Below are 26,859 nucleotides of genomic sequence, written 5' to 3'. Positions count from 1 at the left end.
TTGGGGATGTATAGAGAGGGATGTGTTGCTGGGGCAGCAGCAGTGTGAATATGGCTTTGGATCCTGTGCTGAAGGATCTCTAGGATTTGGAGCACTTGCTTTGAAATTAGCTAAGGCTTCCCTGCAGTCCCTTGGGGGACATTCTCTGACTTTCTTCTGCTATGGACTTTGCCTGTGGGTTTGGCCAGATGCCTCAAGGAGCCCAACACTTGCGTCTGTGGTGTTACCCTGGAGCCCTGTAGTTGGCTTCTGGTTCCAGGAGGGCTCTTTCAGGGACCCAATCCAGACTCCTGTCATCCTGTTTGTTCTTCCCTCAGTCTGGCGCCCCCCTACCCCATCTTGGGCCTTCTACCCCATGCGGCCCTGCCATGCTCCTCTCTCACTGCCCTGACTGTGCCAGAGTGACCAGCCTTTGTTGTCTGACCTCAGAGAGGGACAGCCAGCTGGACTGTAGGAAGGAATTCTCCCTTGGGAGGGAAGGAGTAGTGTTAGGTGAAGTGAGGTGGTGTCCTGGCCAATTAGTGAGGGTGGCGATTTTAGGCAGAAGGTAGTTCTTGGGGGTCTAGGGCCCATCTGTGAGGTACCCAGAGCATCCTCTGGGATTTAAGTCCGTCTAGTCTGGCTGTCAGATTGCTCCTGTTCCTGCTCTGATGTCCATTCTCTGACCCACACCGTAGAGTGTCTTTGCTTGCCACCAGGGGTGAGATTTTTAATTTGATTAGTTATCATCAGTGGGCTCTATCCCTAAGATCCTCCTGCCCTGCTCCCCCTACCCCCCAACCTGGTGACAGCTAGTAGAATTGTAAGCATAGTGCCTGGCTGAAAGTCATCAGCCCAGACAGTCCCACTTAGGGTTATTAAAACAGACCCTGGGCAGCTTGGAGATCTATCTTTCCCTTGTGCAGGGAGGACAGGATTGCCTCAGTGATGTTTCCTAAAAAGCTGTCCATCGGAATCACAAGTCAGAGCTTTTTCCTGTGTTTCTATCCTCTTTATTCTTATATGCCCTATACCTAGTAGCTGCTCAGTACATGTTTGTGGTTATTGATAAGTAATGGAGATAGGGCAAGGAAGGAGCATGGTGTAGTAGGAAGAAGACTAGGCTGGGAGTTAGGAGACCCAGGGTTTTTGTTTCCCATCTAAGCTCATTTATCTCCCCTCTTGGGGTTCAGTTTTCCCATTCACAGGGATAAGCCACCAAGATCCCAGCAACATTGCTGTGCCCTAGACTTTGGGGATGGTCCTAAGGGCAGCATGGTGGAGGTGTTGGGTTTAGTTTGCCATAATCATCACTATTCCCTACTTTCTTATCCTGGCCTACCTCATACAAGTTGTCTACTTAACACCATTAGGCATTTGACTATATGACCCTTCTTATTTAAACAGTATCTTAGATTTATTATGAGAGTCCACATTGACTTGTATTTAGATTTGAAACCCAAATGATGGCTGTTGATCATCATCACCATTGCGGTATCCTAACTAGGCATTTATATTCAGCTTATGGTGTAAAGTGCTGGGAGAAAGCACAGTATAGATCCGCTCCCTGTGCCAAGCTGCCCACAGGCCAATTAGGGAGACAAATATATTTATTTTAAAAAGCTCATAAACAACCCAAGTGGCTTGTACTAAGTCTGTAAGTGGTGCTGAAACTCAGAGGGAGGAGAAAACACTGAGAGATGAGGCAATCAGGGATGACTTCCTGGAGATGGCAAAGGAAATCCTGGTCATTCCTTAAAGATGAGTACATGTTCCACTGAGTTATTTGTTTGAAGTCACATGGGTATGAAACTGGGTTCAGGGGCCAGTGTCCTGTCTGCATGTGTACCGTTTTATCCTCCTTTTTTTCTTTTTTTAAATATTTTATTTATTTATTCATGAGAGAGAATGAGAGGCAGAGGAAGAAGCAGGCTCCCTGTGGGGAGCCTGATGCAGGACTCGATTCCAGGACCCCAGGATCACGCCCTGAGCCGAAGGCAGATGCTCAACTGCTGAGCCACCCGGGTGCCCCCTGTTTTATCCTCGACTAGAATCTGTTGAGACCTACATGTCCTGGGCCCTGGCCTGGAAAGATATAAATATTTTTGTTCAACCCTCATGTGAATTAAGTGAGATGGATATTACTAGACCTCCACTCAGATGAAGAGACTACAGATCAGAGTAGTTAAAAAGCTTTCCCAGGCTCCTGAACTAGCAAATGGCAGAGTTGGGCACTAGGCTTGTCTTCAAAAACCCAGACTGTTTCCACCGCACTGAGTGTCTCAAGTCTTGAGTGTCAGCCTCCGTGGGGAGATACACCCACATATTCACCGCTAACACGCTCAGCACGTGGGTGGGTTTGACTAGCCGGGGCAGCCTTGTCTGCCCCACCTGTGTCGTTGAGCACGTTTGGACTTCTACGTGGTATCTATTAGCAGCACCGAGTACTACCCTCACCCCTTTCTTTCTGTCCTCCCGTTCTTTGGCCTCTGACCCTCAGAATGAGCGCATTAGAGCTCCCTGAGCCATTTTTGAAGCTGGGATTGGGATCCAGAGGCAAAAAAGAGTCCTGACCTTGGCCCTAAGTTCATTCTGTCCCTGGGGTGCTGCGGCCTTGTGGGCGACTCTCGTAAAGAGGTGATGGCTGGATATGGAGCTGGGCTGTTAACATTGTTGCCAGTGACTCACTTTGACCTTGGCCAGGTATCTAGTCCCTCTCTGTGCCTCAGTTTCCTTCTCTGTAATAAACAGGGAGTTGGAGACATTTCTAGAGTCCCTCATGTCTTTAACACCAAATAACTTTGATTGTGTTCCTCACCTGTCTTGAAGCCTTTTCTCCCCCAGGGATCCAATTTCCCTTCTCTCCTTTCCTTGCCCTGCCCCCGCCCCCTTCTCCCTCTGGGTCTGGCAGATAAACTCTGCACCAGGCTGATCGTCAGGTCTGCGGCCTAAAACTGTAATCAACCTGTAGCCTTCCCTCCATGTTGACAGGTAGGAAGGGAATTCTTAGAGACCCCCCACCCCTATCCCACCCCTTGCCTGTGAGCTCTGACCTGGCAGGCTGGCTGGATTTGCCTCTGTGCCCCCACTTCCCAGCACACAGAAGGTGCCTGGCAGAGGTGGGTGAGATGAACCGGGGCTGGAGGACTTGTCTGTGTGTGTATGGACAGGGCAGCCGCCCAGAGGCTGTAGGATGGAGGGACACGCATCTCCCCCCTGCGGTTGGCTGTTCTCTGCCTCTTCCCTGCTGCTCCACCTGTTAAGTGAGTCACAGGCGGCACACACCTGAGTCCTCACACACACCTGGCCGCTGTTTGAAGCGCTTGCCCTGAGTCTGGTGAGGTCACGAGTGGATCACCCAGGAAAGTGGTTAGGCTGGGCTGCCCCGACCCTCTGATGGGCAGATTGGCTGCTCCAAAGGCCAAGCTGTACGTGGCCTGGTCTCCGGGCCTCTTGGAAGAAAGTGAGTGGCTTGGGGCTCTCCCTGAAGGCTTCCTGCAGCCTGGGTCCCTGGGGAGGACAGATTCAGGGGCATTTCTCTGGCTGGCGGGTGGGCGCTTCATGGCCCTGTGTCTTCCCCAGGCACAGGCCCCCTTGTGAGCAGCAGACCGGCCTGGTGGCTGGCAGCAGGACCCCCTCGCCTGCATGCTGAAGAAGATGGGTGAGGCTGTGGCCAGAGTTGCAAGGAAGGTCAACGAGACCGTGGAGAGCGGCTCTGATACCCTGGGTGAGTGAGGGCAGGGCGCCCCTCAGGCAGCATGTGATATCAGTGTCGATGTGGATTAAAAGAGAAGAGTGTTGGTGTGTCCCCTCCACACCAGGAGAAGTGTTTTATGGAGTTTTATCGCACTTGTGCTTGGTTTTCGCCTAAGAAAATAGGCGAAACCAAAATAGGCTGCGTAAGACCTATTTCTTATTATGGGTCACAGTCAGAGAGGTTTGAAAAACATTGAGCGAGGGCTTCCATCTGCTGGGAGCCTGTCTGCACTGCCACTGACTGAGTGTGTGTGCCCTTGGTCCAGGTGACAAAAGCTGGCACTGCCGAGTAGCCCCAGGTACCAGGCCCTGTGCAGGTGCCTCGTGAGTGTTGCCATATTGAATCTTCAGCGCGGCCTCGTGATGGAGGAGACCCACCAAGCATGACTAACCTTGATCTTCAGATGAGGCGATGGAGGGTCAGAGGCAAAGTGGGCTTTTTCCAGGTCACCCAGCCTGGAGGCCCCTTTTCACTACATTGCTTTCCTTGAATTGCATCCTGTATGTTTTTTGCTTTGACTTGGTCGTAGCATTTTAGCCCATACAGCTATGCCAAGCCTTCAAGCATCTGAGCAAACCATCCTATTTAATTGAATTCAACAGATACTTATTGACCATTCGCATGTGCAAGGATTGCGTGTGTACGTGTGTCTCACCCGCTGGAATGTGTGTACCCCCTTAGAACCATTAGCATGTTGTGGGAACCCAGAGCGAGGGGAGCACCATCTCACCTTGGGGATGATTGCGTAGATAGGGTGGGATTTGAATGGGGACTTTGGCACACAGAGAGGAATTCCACAGGAGGGTAGGGATGTGTGTGTGTGCCCGTGTGCGTTTGTGTCTGTCTCTCCAAGGAGCATTTCCATGGAGGTTATTGCCTAACCAAAGATCCAGAGACTGGGAAGATAGAATATTTCTGTGAACAGCCATTGGTCAGGTGTGTCTGGGGCTACTGGGCAGGGGTGGTGGCCCAGAAAGTGGAGGGGCACTCAGCCTTCAAGATGAGCTTGGTCACCACCTCTTTCAGGAAGCCCTCAGCTCTACACCATTCACCCCTCGCTCCTTTCCTCCTCTATGTAACATTCCCTCGGTGTCCCTAGAGGGCAGGGACTTTTGCCCCCACCCCCCACCCCAAGAGCTGTGTTAGGTACTTTGTAAGCACATAGCATTTGGTGAACTGGGTGGGCTAAAGCGAGAGAAGCATCTTCCTCTGCCAGTGGACAAACTTGAAGGTTGTCTTTGGTTTTGGAGGGAAGTTTCTGGGGGATGCCTTCAGCTGGTGAGCAAATGGCCATGGGCCCTCAGGAAAAGAACTCTGGAATCTTGTGCTGGTTACTGATGTTTTCATGCTTAGCCCAGTGTTCAGAGCTCTCTACCACTCATACGGCCTGGATTCGAATCCCCACTCTGCACCAACTAGGCCACTATCTTAGCAGGTAGCTTAACTTCTAACTGAACCTGGGTTCTCTGTGTCTGTAATGGGGATGGTAACTGTGCCTATCTCATCAAGAGAACGGGGATGTCTGTAAGGCACTGGCCTTCCCAGTTCAGTGAATGGCAGCCATTACTGTCTCACCTCCAGGGGCTGGGGGTGGCACCGAAGTCCTGCTCTGCCACAAACATACCTCCTCCAGGGTCAGCTGGCCACCTGGCTGGATCTCTTCATGTTGTTTTCAAATGGGGAGCTCAGTGCAAATCAACAAGTCTCTGCAGGGTATAACATACCCCTGCCTTAAAATGTTGCAGGGAGGAAGACACAGGTGCAGCGCGGCCTCGTCCACATGTCTCATGGGGGCAAGGATGGAGGAGCAACATTTTGACCTCCTGGGGCTGTTGTTGCTAGATAAAGGACTCTAGGAGGCAGTAGTGAGGAGGCTGGGGCCCCAGGAAGCTGCGCAGTTGCCACTGTGACATGGAGAAGGGGATGGGGGAATGGGGGATGGCACGCAGCAGGTAGGGAACCTGGAAAGCTGCATGGAGTCTAGACTTAAATGTCTGTGGACCGGAGATTACAGTTCTCTCCAGGCCAGGTGAGGAATTTCTGGAACTGAAGCGGAGCTGCCCTGCTGCCGGGGTGCAGTGTGTAAGGGGTCTAAGGTGGGGTGTGCTGTGACCAGTTCCTTTGTCGTGCCCAGGGCTGTGCCCACTGAAGAACCCAAAGGCAGGCCTCTGTCATCCTGCCTGGCCACTGCTGTACTAGGATTGGAACCCTGGCTGTCCAGTGCCAGGGCTCAGGCAGGCCCTTTCCACACCACGCTGTCCTGGGGTGGGGGCACGGATGGTTGCCAAGCCCCAGGGTTGTGAGCACTGTAAAGCTTTAGCCAGCTTTGGAGAGGAATTCATCCTTTTAGTCCTGGATGTCTTGATTAGAGCTCGAAACTTTCACAGGGAGGTCTTTAAAGTTAGAGCACATTGATGGGGGCCTACCTACCTCTTCAGTGCCCAGTGAAGAAGCAAAATGCCAGACCATGCCACTATGGGCACCTGTAGTCCTGACCCTTTGGCAAGTGGAGTTTACTGAGCTTATGCAATCTGAGGGGTCTGGGGGTCTGAGCTCTCTGTATTGAGCATCTGGTGTGTGCAAAGTGCTGGGGGGCTCCCTTGGGCTATGTGCAATAGAGTTCTGGATGTGAGACCAGCCTACCACTGTGGGATACAGAGCAGTGAGTGACACAAGGTTTCCATGCTGAGCCATGTGGGATACACTGCAGGTGGTCGGAGTTCAGAGGTAGGAAATGTTACGGGTATTAAAGGCATTCTGGAGGAGGTGGGAATTGAAATGGGTCTTGAAAGATGGGCGAAGTAACCCACTATGATTCTCATGTAAAACAGCAAGCAATCTGAAGCAGCCTAAAAAAACCAGGACCAGAAAATTGCTTAAATAGGTTTTGTTAGAGCTGTACAATGCAATTTATGTAGCTATTAAAAGTGGCGCATAAAATTTCATTACATGCTTGAATGAAGACTGGCAGCTTGTTCTGTATAACATGAATTAGAAAAAAAGTAAAGATCCCAAAACTGTATAGGCAGCACGATGCCAGTTAATGCCAGTTAAACGTGTGTCTATAGGGGAACTAATTGAAACAAAATAAAACAAGATACAAATGGATGTTAGAAAATACCATTGTGCACTTTCTGAATGTCCTGTGATAAACATATTACTCTTTTAAGTAGAGAAGTCTAGGGACGCCTCGGTGGCTCAGTGTTTGGGTGCCTGCCTTTGGCTCGGGTCATGATCCCAGAGTCCTGGGATCAAGTCCCGCATTGGGCTCCACGTGGGGAACCTGCTTCTCCCTCTGCCTGTGTCTCTGCCTCTCTCTGTGTGTCTCTCTCATGAATAAATAAAATCTTAAAAAAATAAAATAAGTAGAGAAGTCTAGATTTTGGAGAAAGGACCACCTGCCGCTATAGGAGGTGGAAATAACCCTTGCCAACAGCAGAGGAGAGTTTTGGGGCTACCTCCATCTCAGCCCTGGGGTGTGGGCCAGGCTTCTCTGGCTTCTTCCCATCTGCTGGCTTCCCCTCCCTGCTTACCTGGGTGCAGGCCCAGGGTGCAGCTCTAGGATGGCTACTCAGAAGACGCAGGTGTCTTGCTGCAGGGCGGAAGATCCAGACTGGGCTGGGAGAGCTCAGTTACAGGCTCTCACCTTACTTAGGTAAGCATCACGCGCACTCCCCCAGGTGCTTGCGGGTGCCCTCTGGAGCCAGGCTTGTTCCTCCTGCAACCTGAGCTGTGACTCCCAGCCCTGGTCTTCCCACACCAGGCCTCTTCATCCCCCCTGGCCCCTGGTCTGCCCCTCAGCCTGAGCTGAAGCCACTTTCCCCAGCCCCTCACCCCTCCTCAGCCTTTTTGAATGAGCTTGCACAGAGTTGGGAACTCTGCACCATCCTCAGGCTTTCCTCACCCTCCTCTCCTTGTGTCCCCAAATTAGTTCTTTATCTTTGTAAGGATCTCAGACCCATCTGGGCTTCCTGGGTCCTCAGATCCCTGGGGCCCTCTGTCTGACCTTACCGTTCCCCCTGGCCAGTGGATCGGCAGGCCAGGCCGTCCTGCACCCCACTCCTCTCCAGGGGAGAGATTCCCAGGCCTTTGCGGATGACTTGTAAAAACTGATCATGATTGCTGAGGAGCAGGACTTGGAAAGGTCTGGGAGAGTGTGGCTGGCTGGGACAGAGTCTGGCAAAGCTGGTGGGAAGGAGCACCCAGTAAGAGCTACAGAGGAAGGAGCCAGCATTTCCCAGGGCCTGCTGCGTGCTGAGCACAGATGTTTGAGTCCTCTTTTCATTCTTTCTGTGGTCTTTTGTACTTCCTGCCAGAGGATTCCTGTCTGTGTTCATTTCAAGTAAATTCTGAATCAATAGCTCTAGGCACGTTGCCTTCCCCTCTTCCCTTGGGTTTCTTTTGCCTCGAATTTCTCTTGGGGCTTCCATCCTGTGCATTCGTCGCTCTAGTGTATTTCCTTTATCGTCATCTCTCCAGTACATTCTAGATCCATCTGCCATTTCACTGTTTGCTTCTCCATTTGTGTTCAATCTGCTCCTGAACCCATCGTTGAGTTTTAAGGCTACATACTTTAGTTAGTTAGTTAGTTAGTTAGTTAGTTAGTTAGTTAGTTTTCAAAAGTTCTGGGGGATCAAAAAAAAAAAAGTTCTGAGGGATCAGAACTCAGCCGATGAAGTGATTGACACTTGATCTCAGCTCAGGTCTTGAACTCAGAGTTGTGAATTCAAGCCCCATGTTGGGATCCACGCTAGGTGTGGAGCCTACTTTAAAAAAAGTTCTATTTTAGTTCTTTTAAGAAATCTGACTTTATATACTCTGATTTCTCTTTATATCTGATAAATCTTTTACCTTTTACTAAAAAAAAAAAATCCTATTTTAGGGAATAATTTCTTGTTCCTTATGTGTTTAAATCTGCTTGTAATTTCTTTAATCTTTTTTTTTTTTTAATCTTTTGTACTACCTCTATCACAGGGCGTTCTCAGCAGCCCACGTCTGCTGTTCCTCTTGACTCTAACTCACACTGGGTTGTTCTGGATGAATTTGATGTCATTTTAGGCCCTATGCCTGGTAGAGCCTTGTCTGTGTGACCCTGGGTCAAAGGGGCTATCCTCCAGAGGGGCTGTGGTTGCTTCCAGCAGATACCTGCCTGCAACCAGGTTAGACACCTGTTTTGTTAGAAATACTCTTTCTGGGACGCCTGGGTGGCTCAGCGGTTGAGCGCCTGCTTTTGGCCCAGAGCATGATCCCAGAGTCCTGGGATCGAGTCCCACATTGCGCTCTTTGCAGGGAGCCTGCTTCTCCCTCTGCCTATGTCTGCCTCTGTGTGTGTGTGTGTGTGTGTGTGTGTGTGTGTGTGTGTGTGTCTCATAAATAAATAAATAAAATATTTTTTAAAAAGCCCTAGGGGCTTCTGGGCCTTAGGGGAAAGGACTCTTCAAACCCTACCCCTGCCATGAGGGTGGTGGTTTCAGAACCTGTGATTTCAGAACCTTACAGGGAACTTGTTTTTTTTAATTCAGCGCCCAGGCAAAGACAAAGCAGCATTCTAATTATGAAAAAGCGCGTCTTATCCCTAGTCCGCTCTTCCTCTGAAGTTAGTCCTTCAGAACTCCAGCTCCACGGGGTCTCAGCTTCAGCATCCCTCAGTCAGGCCCAGCACTGCATTCCTCACCCTTCTAGACCATTCAGCCCGGGCCCCCGGTAACCCGGATTCACAGCAGACGTGGTGGGCCGAGCGTCTGTAGCTGCCTGTCGCCGTATCTTGGCGCTCCTCTCTACTTTGGACGCCTGCAGCTCGCTCTCATTAAATGCCAGGCGGTGTTGTCAGCACTTGGCTGGTGTTGCCTCATTGAATCCTCGCAGTGACTGTGTGACAGGGGTGATCTTAATCCCCCCATTTCACAGATGAAAAAACCAAGGCACGGAGCTTTCTTAATCCAGAGTTTCTAAGTGGTGGCACTAGGGCGTTCAGCTTGTCTCCTCTGCCGTGTTGCTTTTGAAGTAGGAGTCTCCCTGTTTTCTAGAAGCTGGAGCTAAGGCTGAGGATGTGACACAGGTATCGAGAGGTGGAGCCAGTTCTGTCCCAGCCCCGGGTGGCCTTTCCCACTGAGGGCCAGGGGAGGAGATGAGAACTTGGAGCCCCTGCTCCCCCTCATGCTTGCCTCTCTGCTCGCACCGTGTCAGAACCACAGTCGGCCCTACCCTGTTCCTTGACAAGGAGGAGAATGATCAGAGCCTGATACCTGCCTGGTCAAGATGTCTCAGGTGGTGGTGAGAACAGCCGCCGTGAGCTGCTTCTGATTACAGACAGATTCATGGAGCCCATTCTAGAGCTTTAAAGGTGAAATCCCAGCATGGGCATGGTGATCTGCATTTGAACATGAACTTGTATGATTCTTCGCTGTCTTGAATAAACTACTGGCTTATGATTTACAGTCTGGAACTTCCTTCTCCTGGTGGGTTCTGGGGGTCTGCGTAGGGAGGGGTGTTGTCTGGGCAGGTCTCTGTGTGTTTATATGCGTCTGTGTGAGAGAGAGAGACAGAGACAGAGAGAGACAGAATGAATGTGAACGTGGGTGTGATCCATCCTCAGGGAACTGAGCAGCTGGGCCAGGAGCTGTGAGATAGGTGGGCAGACCAGAGCTAGTGAGAGAAGAGATGCATCTCCCCTTTGCAACTTACCCTCTCTCCCAGGCTTATCCCCACTTTGCTGGGGTGACTGCTTGTCTCCTCCCACTCTCACCAGCAGATGGTGCCCTGTCACCATGTGACAGGCAGCTGATGCCGGGTCTTGACCACACTGTTGCTAGGCAGGCATGAATGCCCACGTCCCACGTCCTCACCTCCTGTATTCACATTCCTAGCTGACTCCCATGGCAATCTGACTTTGTAGCCCCTTTCTTGAGCAAGGGTATTCAGGAAGCTCAGTATTCAAGAAGCACGTAATGTATCTATATATACTCACTAAATCAGAGTAATATCTTCCCTTGGGCCAGACACGGTCCCTTTTCAAGAAGTAACTACATTGAGCCCCTCCTTTGTGTACCTCACTTAGAGGAAGTGCCCCAGGAGTGCCCAGTCTGGAGGGGGAGGCAGACACACACAGACACGGACTCTCTCAGGCACATGTCAGGGAGGGGAGCAGCCAGGGGCTGTGGTGGAAGCAGTCTTTCTTGGTCCCAGGCAGGGGCCTGCATGCAGTTCCTGACCCTGAGCCCAGGAGGCTGGTGCTGGTGGCAATGACGGGTATGCCATTGCTCGGATGTATCCTGGCATGGGAAGTCCTGAGGTCAGCCAGGCTCAGGTCAGCTCTGAATGTGCGGAAGAGGGAGTGGGTCCTCACAGGGCAGCCCTCAGCCCGCTCAGGGCCACCTGTTCACCATGAGGGCTGGAAGCCTCTGATATGCTGTCCTTAGCTTCCTGCCTTTCAATTGGGAAGGCAGGCTGCTATAGCTATAAACATTTGATTTAAAAAAAAAAAAAAAAAAGAGGCAGCCTGGGTGGCTCAGCGGTTTGGCACCACCGATCCTGGAGACCTGGGATCAAGTCCTGCGTCAGGCTCCCTGCATGGAGCCTGCTTCTCCCTCTGCCTGTGTCTCTGATTTTCTCTCTCTCTCTGTGTCTCTCATGAATAAATAAACAAACAAAGTGATGCCAAGGTGGCTCAGCAGTTGAGAGTCTGCCTTCGGCTCAGGGTGTGATCCCCAGATGGGGATCGCATCGGGCTCCCTGTGAGGAGCCTGCTTCTCCTTCTGCCTATGTCTCTGCCTCTCTGTGTGTGTGTCTCTCATGAATAAATCAATAAAATCTTTTAAAAAGAAAAACAAAAACTTGGTAGGTATTACATGCACCCGAGTACAAAGCATGAGACTCAGTGGATAAATAGTGGGAAGCCAGGCTTCCTCCTGCCCTGTCCTCTGTGCCCTGGCCCCTTGTCCCTCACATAGTGTCTTGTGGAAGCAGAGGGTTAGTTATAAGGCCCTGTTGGGGCTAGACTGCCAAGCTCTGGAATTGTTAGGGGTGAAGATAGCTGGTGTCCTGAAGTTTTTCCAGGACTCTTTCTAGCAGTGGTGGGAGAGGATGCCAAAGCCCAACAGATATGGCCCAGGTCTCTCTACTGGGATTCCTTGAATCCCCTCCTGGAGCTTTGAGAACTCCATTGACCACGAGTCCCACCTGCCCCTACTGGAGCCCCGATGTGGACTTTAGACTTCTGGGTGGGAGATGGGGGGAGGTGGGGGTGGGGGTCAGTGCTGGGTGACTTCCAGCACGGCCAACCTGTATCTTGGGTTCCTGGTCACTGCAATGGTGCCCCATGTAGCAGTGTTCAGAAGGCATCTGCCAAGTGGATGGACAGGTACCCTCAGACCACTTAAGGCATTAGCCGTCCCCCCTCGTTCTTCTGTCTGCAGGAAGGAAATTGCTCAGCTGTGAGAACTGGCCCAACCCTGAGTGGTCTCCAGGGAGGTCCTGTGGGAGGCAGAGAGCCCTGCACAGCGAGGAGGCCATTAGCTGGGTGTCAAATACTTGCAGGATGGAAAATGAACCACATGGATGAGTCTGCCTTTACTGTCTTGGGTTCTACATACCCCGGGCATTGTTTGAGTGCCCGTGCTGAGGGGGTGGCACGGAAAAGGGGGCACTGCAGCTGAGCCCCTGAGGATAGAGCAGGTTTGAGGGTGTGGGTGAGGCATGAGGGGAAGGCTGTTCTAGGAGAGGGTGTCTCTGCGGGCAAAGGCATGGCTGTATGCAGGCAGGCTCCTGTGAGGGGTGACCCAGAGAGGAAGGAAGGCCCTCAAGTGTCACCTGCAGTAGTGCCTATAACAAAGTCCTGTTGTCAATACAAAATGAACAAACCTCTTAAAATCTCTTAAAAAAAAAGAAAAAGATTTTATTTATTTATTCATGAGAGACACAGAGAGAGAGAGAGAGAGGGAGAAGTAGGCTCCATGCAGGAGCCTGACGTGGGACTTGATCCCGGGACTCCAGGATCACGCCCTGGGCTGAAGGCTGAGCCACCCGGGCTGCCCCCCTTAAAATCTCTAAAAGCAAGGAAGAGAGTTTTATTAGAGCCCAGGTTAGGACAGCTGCCCAGGAAGCACGGCCTTTGCAGGGAAGAAAGTGCTCCGGAGAATGAGTGGTTTTTATTATAGGGTTATATACTTCTTACATCCTGCAAAATCTCAAAAGATTGGAGGTTTACATATAGGCAGGAGTCACAAGTTTTGAAGGAACGCAGGGAGGAGGAGTACTGATCGCTATCTCCAGGACAGGATGGTTTTTCTTGAAGCTGCTCACTCACAAAGCAAATGTACAGTGTACGCGTGGCAGGCTGTCAGCCCAGCTTTTGAACAAAGTCAGAACACGGTCATGTTGACTTAGAAATAAAAAATGGATTCCTTTGTATATCAGGCCTTTAGAGTTTTTCTCTCATCACTTTGTATGCAGGTTTTAGGTTCTAAAGACAGGTTCTAAAGACAGAAAATCACCTAGAGTCAGGGGCACCTGAGTGGCTCTGTTGGTTAGGTACCTGCCTTCAGCTCAGGTCATGATCTCAGGGTCCTGGGATCAAGCCCTGCATCAGGCTCTCTGCTCCCTGCTTGTGCTCTCTCTCTCTCTCTTTCTGTCTCTTTCTCTCAAATAAATAAAAATCTTAAAAAAAAAAAAAACCTTGAGTCAAAATGACCCATGAATTATAATGAGCTCACACTTAATTTACAACCCGCTATGTGCTAAACTGTCCCAACTGTTTTTTTTCAAGATTGATTTATTTATCCATGAGAGACAGAGAGAGGCAGAGACATAGAGGGAGAAGCAGGCTCCATGCAGAGAGCCCAATGTGGGACTCGATCCCAGATCCCAGGATCATGCCCTGAGCCAAAGGCAGACGCCCAACCACTGAGCCACCCAGGTGTCTCCCAGCTGTTTTATATATGTCTCATTCCATCCTCACTGCAACCCTGTGATCTGTTCATCATTTAGCCTTGTGAGGGAGCTGCTGTTAACTCTCAACTTTCAGAGGAGGGAACCGGCTCAGAAAGGCTAAGCCGCTTGCTTCTCCAAGGGAGGGGATTCAAATCCATCACTCTAGCTGCAGAGTCCATGTTCTTACTGCTGGGTTAGCCAACAGCATGGGATAGTCCGCTTTGATGGCTGGCAATCAGGGGAAGTCACTGACTGTGATCAGCAGATCCATGTAGGGAAAGACATCCCATCAGATGCTAGTCACGCTCAGCATCTGAGGCCAGTGAGTTCATTGGGACCTGAGTGCCTCTGCCGTGCTTAATCTAGCAGTTTCTTTCCTTCTTTCTTTTTTTTAAAGATTTTATTTATTTATTCATGAGAGACAGAGAGAGAGAGAGGCAGAGGAAGAAACAGACTCCCTGTGGGGAGTCTGATGTGGGACTTGATACCAGTACGTACCCCGGGATCACACCCTGAGCCAAAGGCAGACGCTCAACCACTGAGCCCCCCAGTCACCCCAATCTGGCAGTTTCTGAGCAGGGAGTGACATGATCCAGGTGATGTTTAGGAGGATCACCACTAGGCAGAGGATGGATATGAGCACAGCGGGAGGGGAAACCAGGGAAGAGGCATCTTCTGTGGACCAGGCCTGTGCTGGTGTGGCTTTGTCCTGAGTAGGGCCCAGGGTCCAGGGGAGACAGGCGAGGAAGGCTGTGTATGGGGGTGGGCAGCTGATTGCTTGCGGGAGCATGCAGTCTGAAGCCTAGTGATGCCATAACAGAAAGAGGGAAATCTGGGCCATTGGGGTAGATAAATGGATTCTGATGAGTTGGGGTCCCTAGGGGACATGTGCCTGAAGAAGTGCATGGCATGGACACTGGAAATATTAGCACAGCCAGGGAGAAGTGGAGATTTCTATGGAAGTGCTGCTGCCTGGGAGCAGTGCTGTCTCAGCCCCCACCCTCATTGTGGGGGGCACTGCCCACCCCCAGAGCACATCCTTTACCTCTCCAGCACAGACCCCTGGCCACCTGGCTGCCCTCGTGTCACAGGTGCTCAAAGCAGCATTGTTTTGTTTTGTTTTGTTTTGTTTTTTGAAGGTGAAGAGAAATACTGAAATCACTTGGATAATTATGCAGCCTCAAAAGATACGTGTTGGCAGATGCCTGAAAATGTTCTGTCTCGGAGAGAGAACCACACAGAGCCTGTTGTGGCATCCAGGCTGGCGTTGCTCAAGTAGGAAAGTGTTAGCCTTGGGAAGGTGATTTAGTGAGACTGGGGAGTTTATGAAAATCAGATATTTCCAGAAACACCTCCGTGCCTCTGGCTGCCGAGACGGTGGGCGCCGGGGGCAGAGTACACGATGGAGGGGGCCTGGCTGTGGGGCTCCAGCAAACCCCACGCCGAGAAGGTGGTGACTGAGTGAAACTAGTGGTCTCTGCCTTCCGCTGCAGGCTAGGAAATGTGGTTCACCCGGAGAGACAAGTGCAGCAGAAGGTCATTATCTTTGAAGATGAGGCTGGATTCAATAGACTTGTCATTGGCGCCTGCCTCGTCTTGGTGGACTGTTTTGCTAAAGCGCCTATTTTTCTCATGCACCAATTTATCCCCAGGATTTCTTAGTCTGTCAAGTTCATTTCAGCAGACCTTTACTCGCTGTGTGCTGTGTCAGGCTCTGGAAGGCTCTGCGGAGGATGGGAAGGTGTGGGAAGGAGGAGGGAGCTGACTACTGAGCCCTGCCCGGGGTCCCTTTACACTGTGTGTGTGCTGGCGCTTGTGTTTCTGCCTGGGTTACCCTTTGTCTAGATCTTTGCATGCCCTGCTCCTTCCTAATCTTGTCTCAGCTAAGTGCCACTTCTTCCAAGAAGCCCTCCCTGACCACCCTAGTAAGGGTTGCCCCTGCGTCCGTCTCAGTCATCTGGTCTACCATCACATGGTCTTGAGAGTAGTACCGCCGCTTGACATTCCCTCAGGTATTCGTCTGTACTTAACTACTCTTCTCCCCGCACTATGGTGTAAGCTCCTTGAGGTCAGGGGCTCTGTCTTGCTCACCACCATCTGCCCGGCCAGTGCTAGCATGGAGCAAGGGCTCAGGAGACTTTGTCAAGTGAATGACTGCATCTGATCTTCTCAACAGCCCTGGACGGGTGGTGTCTTCACATCACTCATAGAAGGGGAAACTGAGGCTCTGTGAGCATCCGTGGTTTGCCAGGATTTTTACAGCCAGCAAATCTTGTGTTGGACTTCACACTTGAGTCTGTCAGGCTCCCATGCCCCCTGTAACCTCCCACTCGCCTCTGGGACTGATCCCCAGGGGAGCTCTCCGTCCAGCCAGGGAGGGTAAGACAAAGACACACATACAGCGTGAGCACCCTGACAGAGGGGGCAGATGCGTTAAGGGACCTGGAGGGCAGAAGACATGAGCAAAGCCTTCTTGGAAAGGCAGCCTTCAGGGGATCCCTGGGTGGCTCAGTGGTTTGGCGCCTGCCTTTGGCCCAGGGCGCGATCCTGGAGTCCCGGGATCGAGTCCCACATCAGGCTCCCGGCATGGAGCCTGCTTCTCCCTCCTCCTGTGTCTCTGCCTCTCTCTCTATGTCTCTCTCTCTCTGTGTCTATCATAAATAAATAAATACATCTTTAAAAAAAAAAAAAGGAAAGGCAGCCTTCAGAGGCGTCCTAATATGGTGCTGATGAGGGATGTTTTTGAGGCTAAGGGAATAGCACCAGCAAAAATACAGAGGTGGGAAAGTAAAGGGAGGGAGGACTGAGGGAGGGAGCACTGAGCAGTCTGGCCAGGGTGGGGAGGGGCACCCAGACTCCTCGTTGGAAATGCAGGGCTGCAGAAGATGGGCTCCACTCATGTGATGTGAGCCGTCCTGGAGGTTCTCCAAGGAGCCAAGGGTATTGGGGGGCAGAGGGTGAGAATGGAAGGGTGGGGGCAGGGTGCAGAGCCAGGGAAAAGGATTCCTTAGTAAAGGACCAGCCACAGTCATTGTCAAGGTGGATTCCAGGATTATAAAGCTGGTTTCAGGTAACAAGCCCACATTAGTTGGGGGAGGGGGGGGCACCTGTGTGGCTTAGTCTGTTAAATGCCTGCCTTTGGCTCAGGTCATGATCCTGGGGTCCTGTAATCGAGCCCCACGTCAGGCTCCTTGCTCTGCAGGGAGCCTCCTTCTCCCTCTCACTCTGCCTGCCGCTCACACTGCTTGTTTTCCTCTCTGTCAAATAAATAAATGAAATCTTGAAAAAAAAAGATATCACTAGTTGGAATCTTCACATCTTGGCCACAGAAGGCTTGATTCTTGCTGAGAACTCAAACCTTAGACAGATACTAGCTCGTTGTTTTCCTCATTCCCAAAAGGGCCTATGTGCCCCCGTTTTACAAAGGGAGAATCCCAAGACAAACTTCTCAGTGGTGCAGAGTATAGTTAAGTTCAGAAGTGTTTGGCTAGCTGAGTGCCAGGCCTGAGGGATCTTCAGCAGGATGCACATGTCTCCTGCCAAGTTCACCACTCATGCATCCCAGACACAAGTCTGTAGATCTTTAGCAGCTGGGAGAGGATGATCCAGGACAAGTAGTAAGGCAAGTGTCCTGGAGTTGGTCACCCTTCCTGGGAGGAGTTGGGACTGTCCAGCCGGAGGATTTGTGGGGGCTGAAGGGTGTTCTGGACTGTGGGAATGGCATGGACCAAGTCCAGGTGGTGAGTGAGCTCAACAACTGGCAGGTGGACAAGACAGGGTGTGCAGGCTGATGGCCCAGCACTGGTGTTTGACTAAGTCAGATGCTGAGAGCAGATGCTCTCTAGAGGCGTTTGCTGCTGTTCCCTGGTCCCTTCATCCAGCTGTGACCTCAGGAAGCCCAATTACTGCTCAGAGAATGAATTCCTTACAGGCCTGGATTCCTCACTGTTTCAAACCCTGATCGATTCTTGGAGGAGAAAAGGTGAAAATTTAGTCAGGGATTAAGCTTGCAGCTCTGTGGTGCCCAGGGCCCTGCCTTTGTTGTAAGCGTGCCCTCCCCGCTGTCAGCCGCAGCCCGCTCACCGTCTGCCCTGCTCAGAGGTGGGCTCCAGGCGAGCTGAGTTGTCTGCAATCTCATCACCCCCAGAGATGTCCACATGTGCATACATGTGGGCTCCTGCTCTGTGGCCAGCGCCTCAGCCACGGCAGGCATAGGTGAGACTCAAGGCTTCTCCTGGGCCCAACAAGTCAGGCCAAGGAGATTTATTCTGGAACATGCATTGGCCCCTACTGTGGATGAGGCATTGCGCTGGGCACTACAGATGTTGGGGATGATGAGGGGTGTATAGACACTGTTCTTGCCAGCAAGAAACAAGTGTTTGCCTCCCTTTGACCACGCGTAGGTGACGTTCACAAGTTCTTGCCACATCACAGGGCCAGCTGTACTCATTCATCAATGGAATAACACGGTCGACCCTAAAGTCGGGCTACCCTGATTTGAAGCCTGGCTCTGCCGCTTGTTGCTTGGGTGACTGTGGACAAGTTACTTGATCTCTCTGATCAAGTTAAGTTCTGATCTGAGTTAGGTTTCCATTTTCTCGTGTCTAAAAGGTCCTCACTTTCTGGAGTTGGAAGGATGAAAAGTGTGTTATATTTAGAAGGGCGGCCAGCATATACACAGTGCTATAAAATTATTGCAATTATTGTTACTTAACATTTTTCTTGAAATGAAATGCACTTAAGTAAAATTTAAAACGACTTTATATCATTACTATAAATGGAAAGTCAATAACTGGTAGCCATAAAAGTAAATATAAAAAAAAAGTAAATATGAAAACAAAGCACCATTGGGGGGCGCCTGGTGGCTCAGCCAGTTAAAGGTCTGCCTTTGGCTCAGGTTGTGATTCCGGGGTCCTGGGATTGGGCCCCACGTCGGGCTCCCTGCTCAGTGGGGAGTCTGCTTTTCCCTCTCCTCCCTTCTCATGCTCTCTTCTCGTTCTCTCCGTCTCTCTCGCTGATCTCTAATAAAATAAATAAATCTTTTAAAAAAGAAAGAAAACGAAGCACCGTCAGGAAATCTTAGGTATATAGATGGGCTTAAATCTCCTCCCCCCTTAGAAAGAGGGTAGAGCAAAGATGAGAGAGGTGATGGCCAGGTCCGGACGGGAGTTTGAAATAGGCGTTTTTCACCATGTGGCACATTGCCACTTGTATAGTGATTACCATCCATGTCCTGCTTCTCAAAGTGTGGTCAACATTAGCATCACCAGGAAGCTCATTAGAAGGGCAGATTCCCAGGTCCCATCCCAGACCTGCTGAATCAGAACCTGCATTCTAACAATATCTTGGGGTGACTCATGGGTACATTATGTTTTGGGAAGTCTGGTCCATAGTCACCAGTGTGTGTATTCCACACTTGAAGAGAGATGGGCCAAGTTCATTTTTTTGTATTTGACACATGAGGAGCCTAAGGTTCAAGAGTGACCTGCCCATGAGTTAGGGGCAACAGCATTTCAGAATCCAGGTCTCCAGACTCACTGTGCAGGGCAGCATCCTCAGAGGAAGTCAGGCTCCACCCCCGTCTTTACTTACTGTGTGACCTCGAACAAATTTTTAACCTCTCTGAGCCTTAGTTTTCTTATCTGCAAAAGGAGACTGATAATATAATGCCCTTCCTTAGAGGATGTCCTCAGGATTATCTAGGGAAGATGCTCCATCGGTGTGCTTATCTTTGTAGAAGACCTCAGGGCCTGTCTTGCCTTCTCCGGGTCTGGCTCAGCCTGTGGCCTCCTCCTGGACCAGCGTTGGTTGCCTCTGAGGTGTTGGTGGCCACACTGTTGGCATCTTTATGGCTGCTACGTCTATTCCCTTTTGTCCCAATGTGTTAGCAATGAGTCATCTATCAAATTAAAATAATTTAATATCTCAAATGGGAACTATGTGTCATTTGGTTGAATTCTGCGTGGGATTTATTTACTTTTGATTTTAATTAAATAGGTTTTTGTCAAATAGCTCGCTTGCTAGGAGGACATCAAGATTGTTTTGGCAAGTCCCAGACCCCACAATACCATGCACACTTGTCTCCTTGCTGTGAGGCTCTTAAAGTGGGTGAGTGCCAGGGGTCGTCTTCCTCCTTCAGCCAGCCACGGAGCTGGAGCTCATCCTTGTAATGAATTCTCACCTAGAAACAATGTCTACATCCCCGAAGCAGCACCTCCTCTTCCCTGAGTGACACCGTCTGCCACCTCTTGCGCGGAGCTCCTCGAGGACAGTTTATTTCATGCTCAGAACAATTAATTGGATCATCTTATTCCCATTTTCTTTTAAATTAAGGACTAATTCATATCTGTAAAATTCTCCATTTTAAGCTGCAGTGTTCTGTGGTTTTTCACCAAATCCACGGGGTTGTGTAGCCATTACCGCAATCCATTTAAGAACATTTTCGGGCACCTTGGTGGCCCAGGCAATTAAGCATCTGCCTTTGGCTCAGGTCATGATCCCAGGGTTCTGGAATCGAGCCCGGTGTCAGGCTCCCTGCTCAGCAGGGAGTCTGCTTCTCTCTCTCCCTCTGCCTGCACCCCCCCCGCCCCCGCTACACTCATGCTCACTTCTGCATTCTATCTCAAATAATTAAGTCTTAAAAAAAAACAAAACTATTTCATCATCCCCAAAAGAAACCCTGTACCGTTTAAGCAGTCATTCCCTATTTTTCCCATCTCCCTGAGCCCCTGGCAGTCTCCTTTCTGTCTCTACAGATTTGCATATTCTAGACATCTTATATCATGGAATTATATACTATGTGGTCTTTGTGACTGGCTTCTTTCAGGTTCATCCATGTTGTATCAGTACTTCTTGTCTTTTCACAACCACATAGTGTTCCATTGTATGGAGATAGCACATTTTGTTTGTCTCTCCCTCCACTGATAGGCATTTGAGCTATTTCTACTTTCTGACTATTGTGAATAGTGCTGCTATGAACATGCACCTGTAGGTTTTTACCTGAATTCTTGTTCTCATTTTATCAAAGGGGAAACCAAGGCTGGGATCAAGTAACTTGCTTCAGATCACGTAGCAGGAAGGCCCTGGCACAAGGAAAGGCTCAGTTTGGATCCTGAGGAAGAACGAGCTCGCAGGCCCCACTGCAGGCCACCTCTTCCTTTTTAGGCCTCTGGCTCTCATGTGGTTAGAGCATGTTCTGACCTTTGGGTGTGATGGCCACTGGCTGGGGGACCAGAGTTCAGCTTTGTTCTCTAAGGCAGACACCCTGCAGTCGTGTCATTTCCCGGAGAGGCTGGGACTCCTGCAATAGTCCGTGAGGAAGGGATCCCTGGGTGGCGCAGCGGTTTGGCGCCTGCCTTTGGCCCAGGGCCGATCCCGGAGACCCGGGATCGAATCCCACATCGGGCTCCCGGTGCATGGAGCCTGCTTCTCCCTCTGCCTGTGTCTCTGCCTCTCTCTCTCTCTCTCTCTGTGACTATCATGAATAAATAAATAAAATCTTTAAAAAAAAAAAAAAAAAAAAGTCCGTGAGGAAGCACGTCTGGATTCATGTGTGTGTGGGATCTATCACAGGATTTCGGCTCAGTTCTGCGGTTAGCTCCTCTGAGCTTGATCCTGATGGGTTTGTAGCCCATCCCTTTGTCCCCATCAAGATGATCTCCACTGGCCCAGCATTCTTAGCACTTGAGGGAAGACATTCTTATGGGTAGGTAGCTGGATGGTAAGGATGTCACTCTCTTGAAATCGAGGTTATTAGTAAGAAACAATGAGTGCTTGTTATAAAAATATTAGACAATACAGAGATCCATAAAGTAGGAGGTGAAAGAAACAACTCTCCCAGACCCACAGCCACATTCAAGTTAAATGGTCTCCCCACATTCCCAGAAGGCACCCTACCCATTTCCCCCTTCTCCTCAAATGCCTTTCTCCTCTTCCCTAACTACTGGCCGGGCCCCAGTATAAATGCCATTGTGGTGGAACTTTTCTGGACTTCTGCGGTCCTTGGTGAGTTCCTCCTCCTGTGACCTTTTCTCTCCAGGTGGCATGACACCTGGACCGACTAGGGAACTCTGCTCTAGAGATGGGAATTTGAACACCGGAAAAATCCCTGAAAAGACCTGGAAGCAGTCGTCTGTGGGGAAGGAGATTTGTGAAGAGGAAGTAGTGCCAGGCCACTTTTTTGTCTTCAGTCTTCTAGAGCTAGTTAGCTCAGTAAACACTGTGCACAAGTAACTCTGCTAAAATCCTGGCGAATTGTGCACAGTGGTGCATTGGTGCTAGTCCTTGATGACTGGTGTGTTTTGCTTGCTCTGGGTGTCCCGCACCTCGCAGCTTTGGAGACCAGGTGGCATTTCAGAGATGGGCAGCCAAGTCAGAGAGGCCCGGCTATCTACGGGGTTGCCTCTTGTTCCAGGGTGCCATACCTGGAGGTGCTGGGAATTTGATCTTCTGGAAGGGGTGCAGGCACCAGCCTAAGTTTTCATTTTCACGTTCCAGAAAAATCTCTTTTCTCTCCATCAGCCTCCTGAATGGGAGCCCCATGCCTCACAGGACTTCTGTTCCAAAGCCCTCACACAATCCCACAGGATAGGGGAGCTGGGTTTGGGTCACAGCTCTTCTATTTACACTCTGTGCCTAGGTTCCACGGTGGTAAAATGGGGACGAACATAATAACACCTATTTCATGGATTGGCAAATTAGACAAAGTGTGTCAGGTGCATGGATACATATGGTACAGAGGAAGGACCACGTAAGGGTAAGAAGCTATTAATACTTTTTGTTTTTAGGACTGTCTCTGACCATGGTAAGAAGAGTGAGCATAGCGTAGTGTAGACTGTGTCACAGAAAGATCATGGGCTGTGGATTTGGGTTACTCTGGGTTCTAATCCCAGCTCTATACTCGTGAGCATCGGTAGCCAACTTCAAGAAGCTTCTGATCTCCCCATGATAGTCCGCATTCTAGCATGTTCTGAGGCAGACAGCTTAGAAGCATTTGACTGCAACTTGCAGCCTCTCCTCTTTGATGGGAGCATTGGCCAAAGAGCCTTTGTCTAGAAAATCATGGATTCACAGAATGTCCAGCCTGGTTGAGACACCCCAAATCCCCATGGTTCCAGCCCTCATTTTACAGAAGAGGAGAGACCAGGTCCTGAGACCCCATGGCTGTTAGAACAGGGGCCAGGATGAGAACGGGGATCTCCAGAGCCTCGCCCACTGCTGCTTCCACATCGAGGGTCGCCTGTGCCCCTTCCAGAGCTGGAAACACAAACCAGGCCAGTGAGAAGAATGGTTTGTGCCACCAGACAGTGGCTCTGTTTTGAAATAGCCTGTTCTGAGGGGAAACAAGAGGTGGGCAAGGCAAACCTAAGCCCCCTGCACAGGCCTGGACCAGCCAGCCCTTAGTAAATGTGCATTACTGTCATTACTGCCACCATTATTGTCCTCAAGGCCAAGTAGCCACAGCTGATGGGAGGCCCTGTGCCAGTGACTTTAGAACATGGCTGCACACCAGAGGTAGAGGGCTTGTTAAAACACAGATGGGTGGGACCTGATCCCAGAGCTTCTGATTCTACAGGTCTGGGTGGGGCCTGACAATGTGCATTTTTAGCAAGGTCTGGGGTGTTACTGATGCCATGCTGTAGGTCCAGGGTTCCCACTTTGAGAACCACTGTGTGAGCCTGGCCCTTACTACTGAGCATGGTCCTGGGACCTGCCTGGGAGAAATGCAGAATCTCAGGCCCCACCCCAGAAGCCTTGCCTAGCAGGATCCCCAGTCGTCTGTGTTCATGGTGTGGTTTGAGAAGCAATAGTACAGTGCAGAGTTCCCCACTGTGGCTTCAGAGTAGAATTACCCAGAGAGCTTTGGAACCCCCTGATTTCCAAGCTTCAGCTCCCACTAATTAAGTCAGAGTCTCTGGGAGTAAGACTCGACGATCAAGAGTCTGTAAAGCTCTCCAGGTGATTCCAGTGTGGCCAAGTCTGAAAACCACCAGCTAGAGTCCACAGTGGCAGTCAGGAGGCATCTCAGGGACCAGAAGTTCCAACCCTGGCATTTGACCAAGATGCAAACCAGAGCAGTAAGGGCCACAGCCGCCTGCCTGAGGTCCCACGGCGGTAAGTGACACATCCCAGGCTCCTGATGCCAGATAATTCTTTCACCAGCTCTTTCAATTCTAAGTCTCTTTACTCTCTAATAGCTCCGTGGCAGCTGCTATTAATAGACCAGTGTCCCTGGGAATCCATCACACCTTGGGAGATTGGTCTGCTCGTTGGAAAACAGTCTCCTGTTGTATTGCAGAGCAGATGTCTGTGCTGAGTGAGTTGTCCATTTTAGGCAGGCAGTGTGCATAGTGATCAGGGGCATGCACTGAAGGCCAGCTCTGCCACTTAGTAACCAAGGCCGGTGGCTTCGTGCCTCGGATTCTTCCTCTAACAACGGGGACGGTGATAATAGTATTCATCCATGGAGCTGTGGGGAGGACTAAGGGTTAATGGGACCATGCCAAGATCAGTGACTTGCACACGGGGAGCCCTTCATAAATGTTAATTATTATTTCATTAACAGGGTGACCTTGGATAAGTCACGTGATCTTGTGCAGTCCAGTCCTTTAACTTCTCTGTGACTCAGATTCCTCCTTTGTTAAGTGAGGCAAGCAGAGAACTGACCTTACGGGGTGGTTGTGAAGAATAGGGGAAATTGTAAGTCTGAGGCCCCAAACACAGTTTCCTGCACACAGCTGGCATCCGTGAATAGTGGCTGCGGCTCTGTGTTGTAGACTGAAAGCCTGAATGACCGTAAGTTCTGGCTGAGGCAGGATCTGAGTTGAGCTAGTCCTGGCTCCCTAGAGGGAGCATCTAAAACCGTGGGGCTTCAAGGTTCCTGGGATGTTTTTGTCCAGAGAAAACCTTATAATGTCCCTTATCCTCATTGATGTAAAAGATTGCCATGCCAGGGCAGATATACTGTGTGATCCAAGAGGGTAGAGTAGCAGTTATCACGTAGTTCATGAAAGAAGTCTCTAACAGTTAAAACCATTCTGTAGAAGGGAGGGTGAGCTCCCCATCACCAGAGGTACTCGAGAACTTTATGCCCTCTGGTGGAGATATTAAGAGAATTTCGGGTCTGAGATTAGAGGCTACATTACTTAGTATTTCCCAAGTTCGCTTATTGCTAAGAATCACCTGGGAATATTTATTAAAAACATTCCAATGGTCATGGCAGACACTGAAGCAGAATTTCAGGGGTAAGGGATCTAGGATTTGCCTCTTCACATGATTCTTACTGGGAAGTTTGGAAAACATGGACCAAATGACCTCCATTCTCCTTCTAACTCTGAGATTCTGTGGGTCAAAAAAGGTTATTTGGAAACAAGACATTCTGGGCAGGATCAGGTCACACTCCTGCAGCCTTGGGAGTCCTGCTTCTTGGCCAGGCCACAGAGCCAGTGTGCATGCCAGCGGAGTCCCTAACACTGTCTCCTTTTGGCCTGGAACTGGGTCGGCCAGGGCTGTGCCACCCTCTCTGCCTCCCCCCAATAGGGCCCCATCACCACCAGGCCCAGCTCTCAGCAGGGACCGAGCAGGGGGCACAATTCTGTGTTTCTCCGAAACACACGAGTTTGACCCAGCCCTCCTGACTCCCCTCAGTACATTTGGTTTACTTGGATTTTGCTTGTTTTGCCCTGGAGCTGCCCACCAGCTACTTTTCATTAGGCATTTACTAGAATTAACAAGATGACCTTTAATGAAAGACCTGTGCATTGTGCATAAAAGCTGCTTTATTAACAAAAGGTACTGTCCTAATTAGAATTTTAGGGAGGAGCAGTTTGGCCTTCTTGCAATAATAGTTACAATGATGAGAATTATTTTGCCTCGTGTTTATTACCAAGCCTTCCTGCAGGCTTCTCTGTTCTCTGCTGCAGCTCAGGTCTCTGCCTCTGTGGGGGGAGGACACTGGGGAAAGGCATGCTGGTGTCCCACTGCTGTCCAGATGCTGTCCAGATGTCTCCTGGTGCTAGTACCCCCGAGCCCCACTTGGGGTCTCTGGGCCTGCATGCACCACCCCGTAGCATGAAATGGTCCCATGCCAGACCCTCCCTCGTGAGGACTTGCTGAGTGAGGGCCGGGCTCTAGGAAATTGTAGCTCCTGGCAGGAATGAAGGTCTCCAGGGCCTTTGCTTGTGCCATGGCCTGCATCTGGGTTTCCCTTCCCTCTCTCCCCCTACTCTAGTATAACCTCTAGTATAACCTCTCACTCATCAGCATCTAGCCCGAATCAAGGAGGACTAAGTCTCCGGAATTTCCCGGGACTGAGGAGCGGTCCCCCAGGACTTGCAGTGCCAAAATGGGGAACGTTCTGAGCCAACCAGCACAGGTTGGTCACTCTAGTGGGATCTTTGCATTCAGATTCTTTGCCCTTTATCATCTTGCCAATATGACCTTGGACAGTTTACCTATCAATGCAGGCCTCACTTTGTACCTGTGAGGGTAACTCGTGGTTGCTATGGGAATTTAATGAGTTACTATATAAAAAGTGCCTATTACCATGCCCGGCCCATACCGAATACTCAGTGATGTTAGCTATGTTTGGTTGAGTTGAGGGAGAACTTTGAGGTCGCCTGGCCTCCATGTGGTTTGTGAATCCTCTGGGTGGTGACTCCTAGATCATCCCCCACAATGTGGCCCTCACCTCCTTGGGTGGGAGCCCTTCCTGTATGGCTGGCTGAATGATTCTCTGTACTATCAACTATTGCGTAGAGAATGGGATCCTTTTCTTGAAGACATCCCCTGGCTCCTTGAGGAGGACTCACCTGTCTCCAGTCTGGGGCTTCTCTTACCTGGGTGGGATACACCCTCCACCAGTGAGACCTGTCTCCTAGCCATAAATAGTGCTCCTGTAAGCCCCAGGGCCCAGCATCGATCTTAGCTCAGTGTAGGAGGCTTTTCTCTACTGTAGACAGGTGTAGCAGGTATAAATGGTGCCCATCCTCTGTATTAGATCTGAGAAGAATTTCCTGAGAACAAAAGGCCTCTTCCCCAGAATCACATGCTCTGAACTAGATAGAAAGGCCTAGTAAAAAGGATTTTTTAGCCACGGCCCTGGTTTCCCTTTGAGATGTTCTGCAGACTCCCCTTTCTCTGGCTTGGCCTAGAGACAGGCATCTAGGTACTTCTTAACTCAAGGGGGGAGGATAGTA

General features: G+C 50.4%; 1 protein-coding gene across 2 annotated transcripts in view; it reads left to right on the top strand.

The window, feature by feature from the left end:
* LRRC20 (leucine rich repeat containing 20) overlaps nt 1–26,859 on the top strand; it is an 85,194-nt gene that overhangs the window by 1,915 nt on the left and 56,420 nt on the right. The window contains exon 2 of one of the 2 annotated variants that reach the window (XM_025434570.3): nt 3,562–3,706. The exons of the other annotated variant lie outside the window; for it this stretch is intronic. Within the exon in view, the coding sequence (XP_025290355.1) occupies nt 3,625–3,706 (82 nt within the window). The 5' untranslated portion in view covers nt 3,562–3,624. The remainder of the gene's footprint in view (nt 1–3,561; nt 3,707–26,859) is intronic. 2 annotated transcript variants of the gene reach the window in all.

This window comes from Canis lupus, chromosome 4, assembly GCF_003254725.2.
Source record: "Canis lupus dingo isolate Sandy chromosome 4, ASM325472v2, whole genome shotgun sequence".
Classification (NCBI taxonomy): domain Eukaryota; kingdom Metazoa; phylum Chordata; class Mammalia; order Carnivora; family Canidae; genus Canis; species Canis lupus.
The sequence above is the reverse complement of the archived record's forward strand: the minus strand, read 5'-3'. Positions and strand labels throughout refer to the sequence as shown.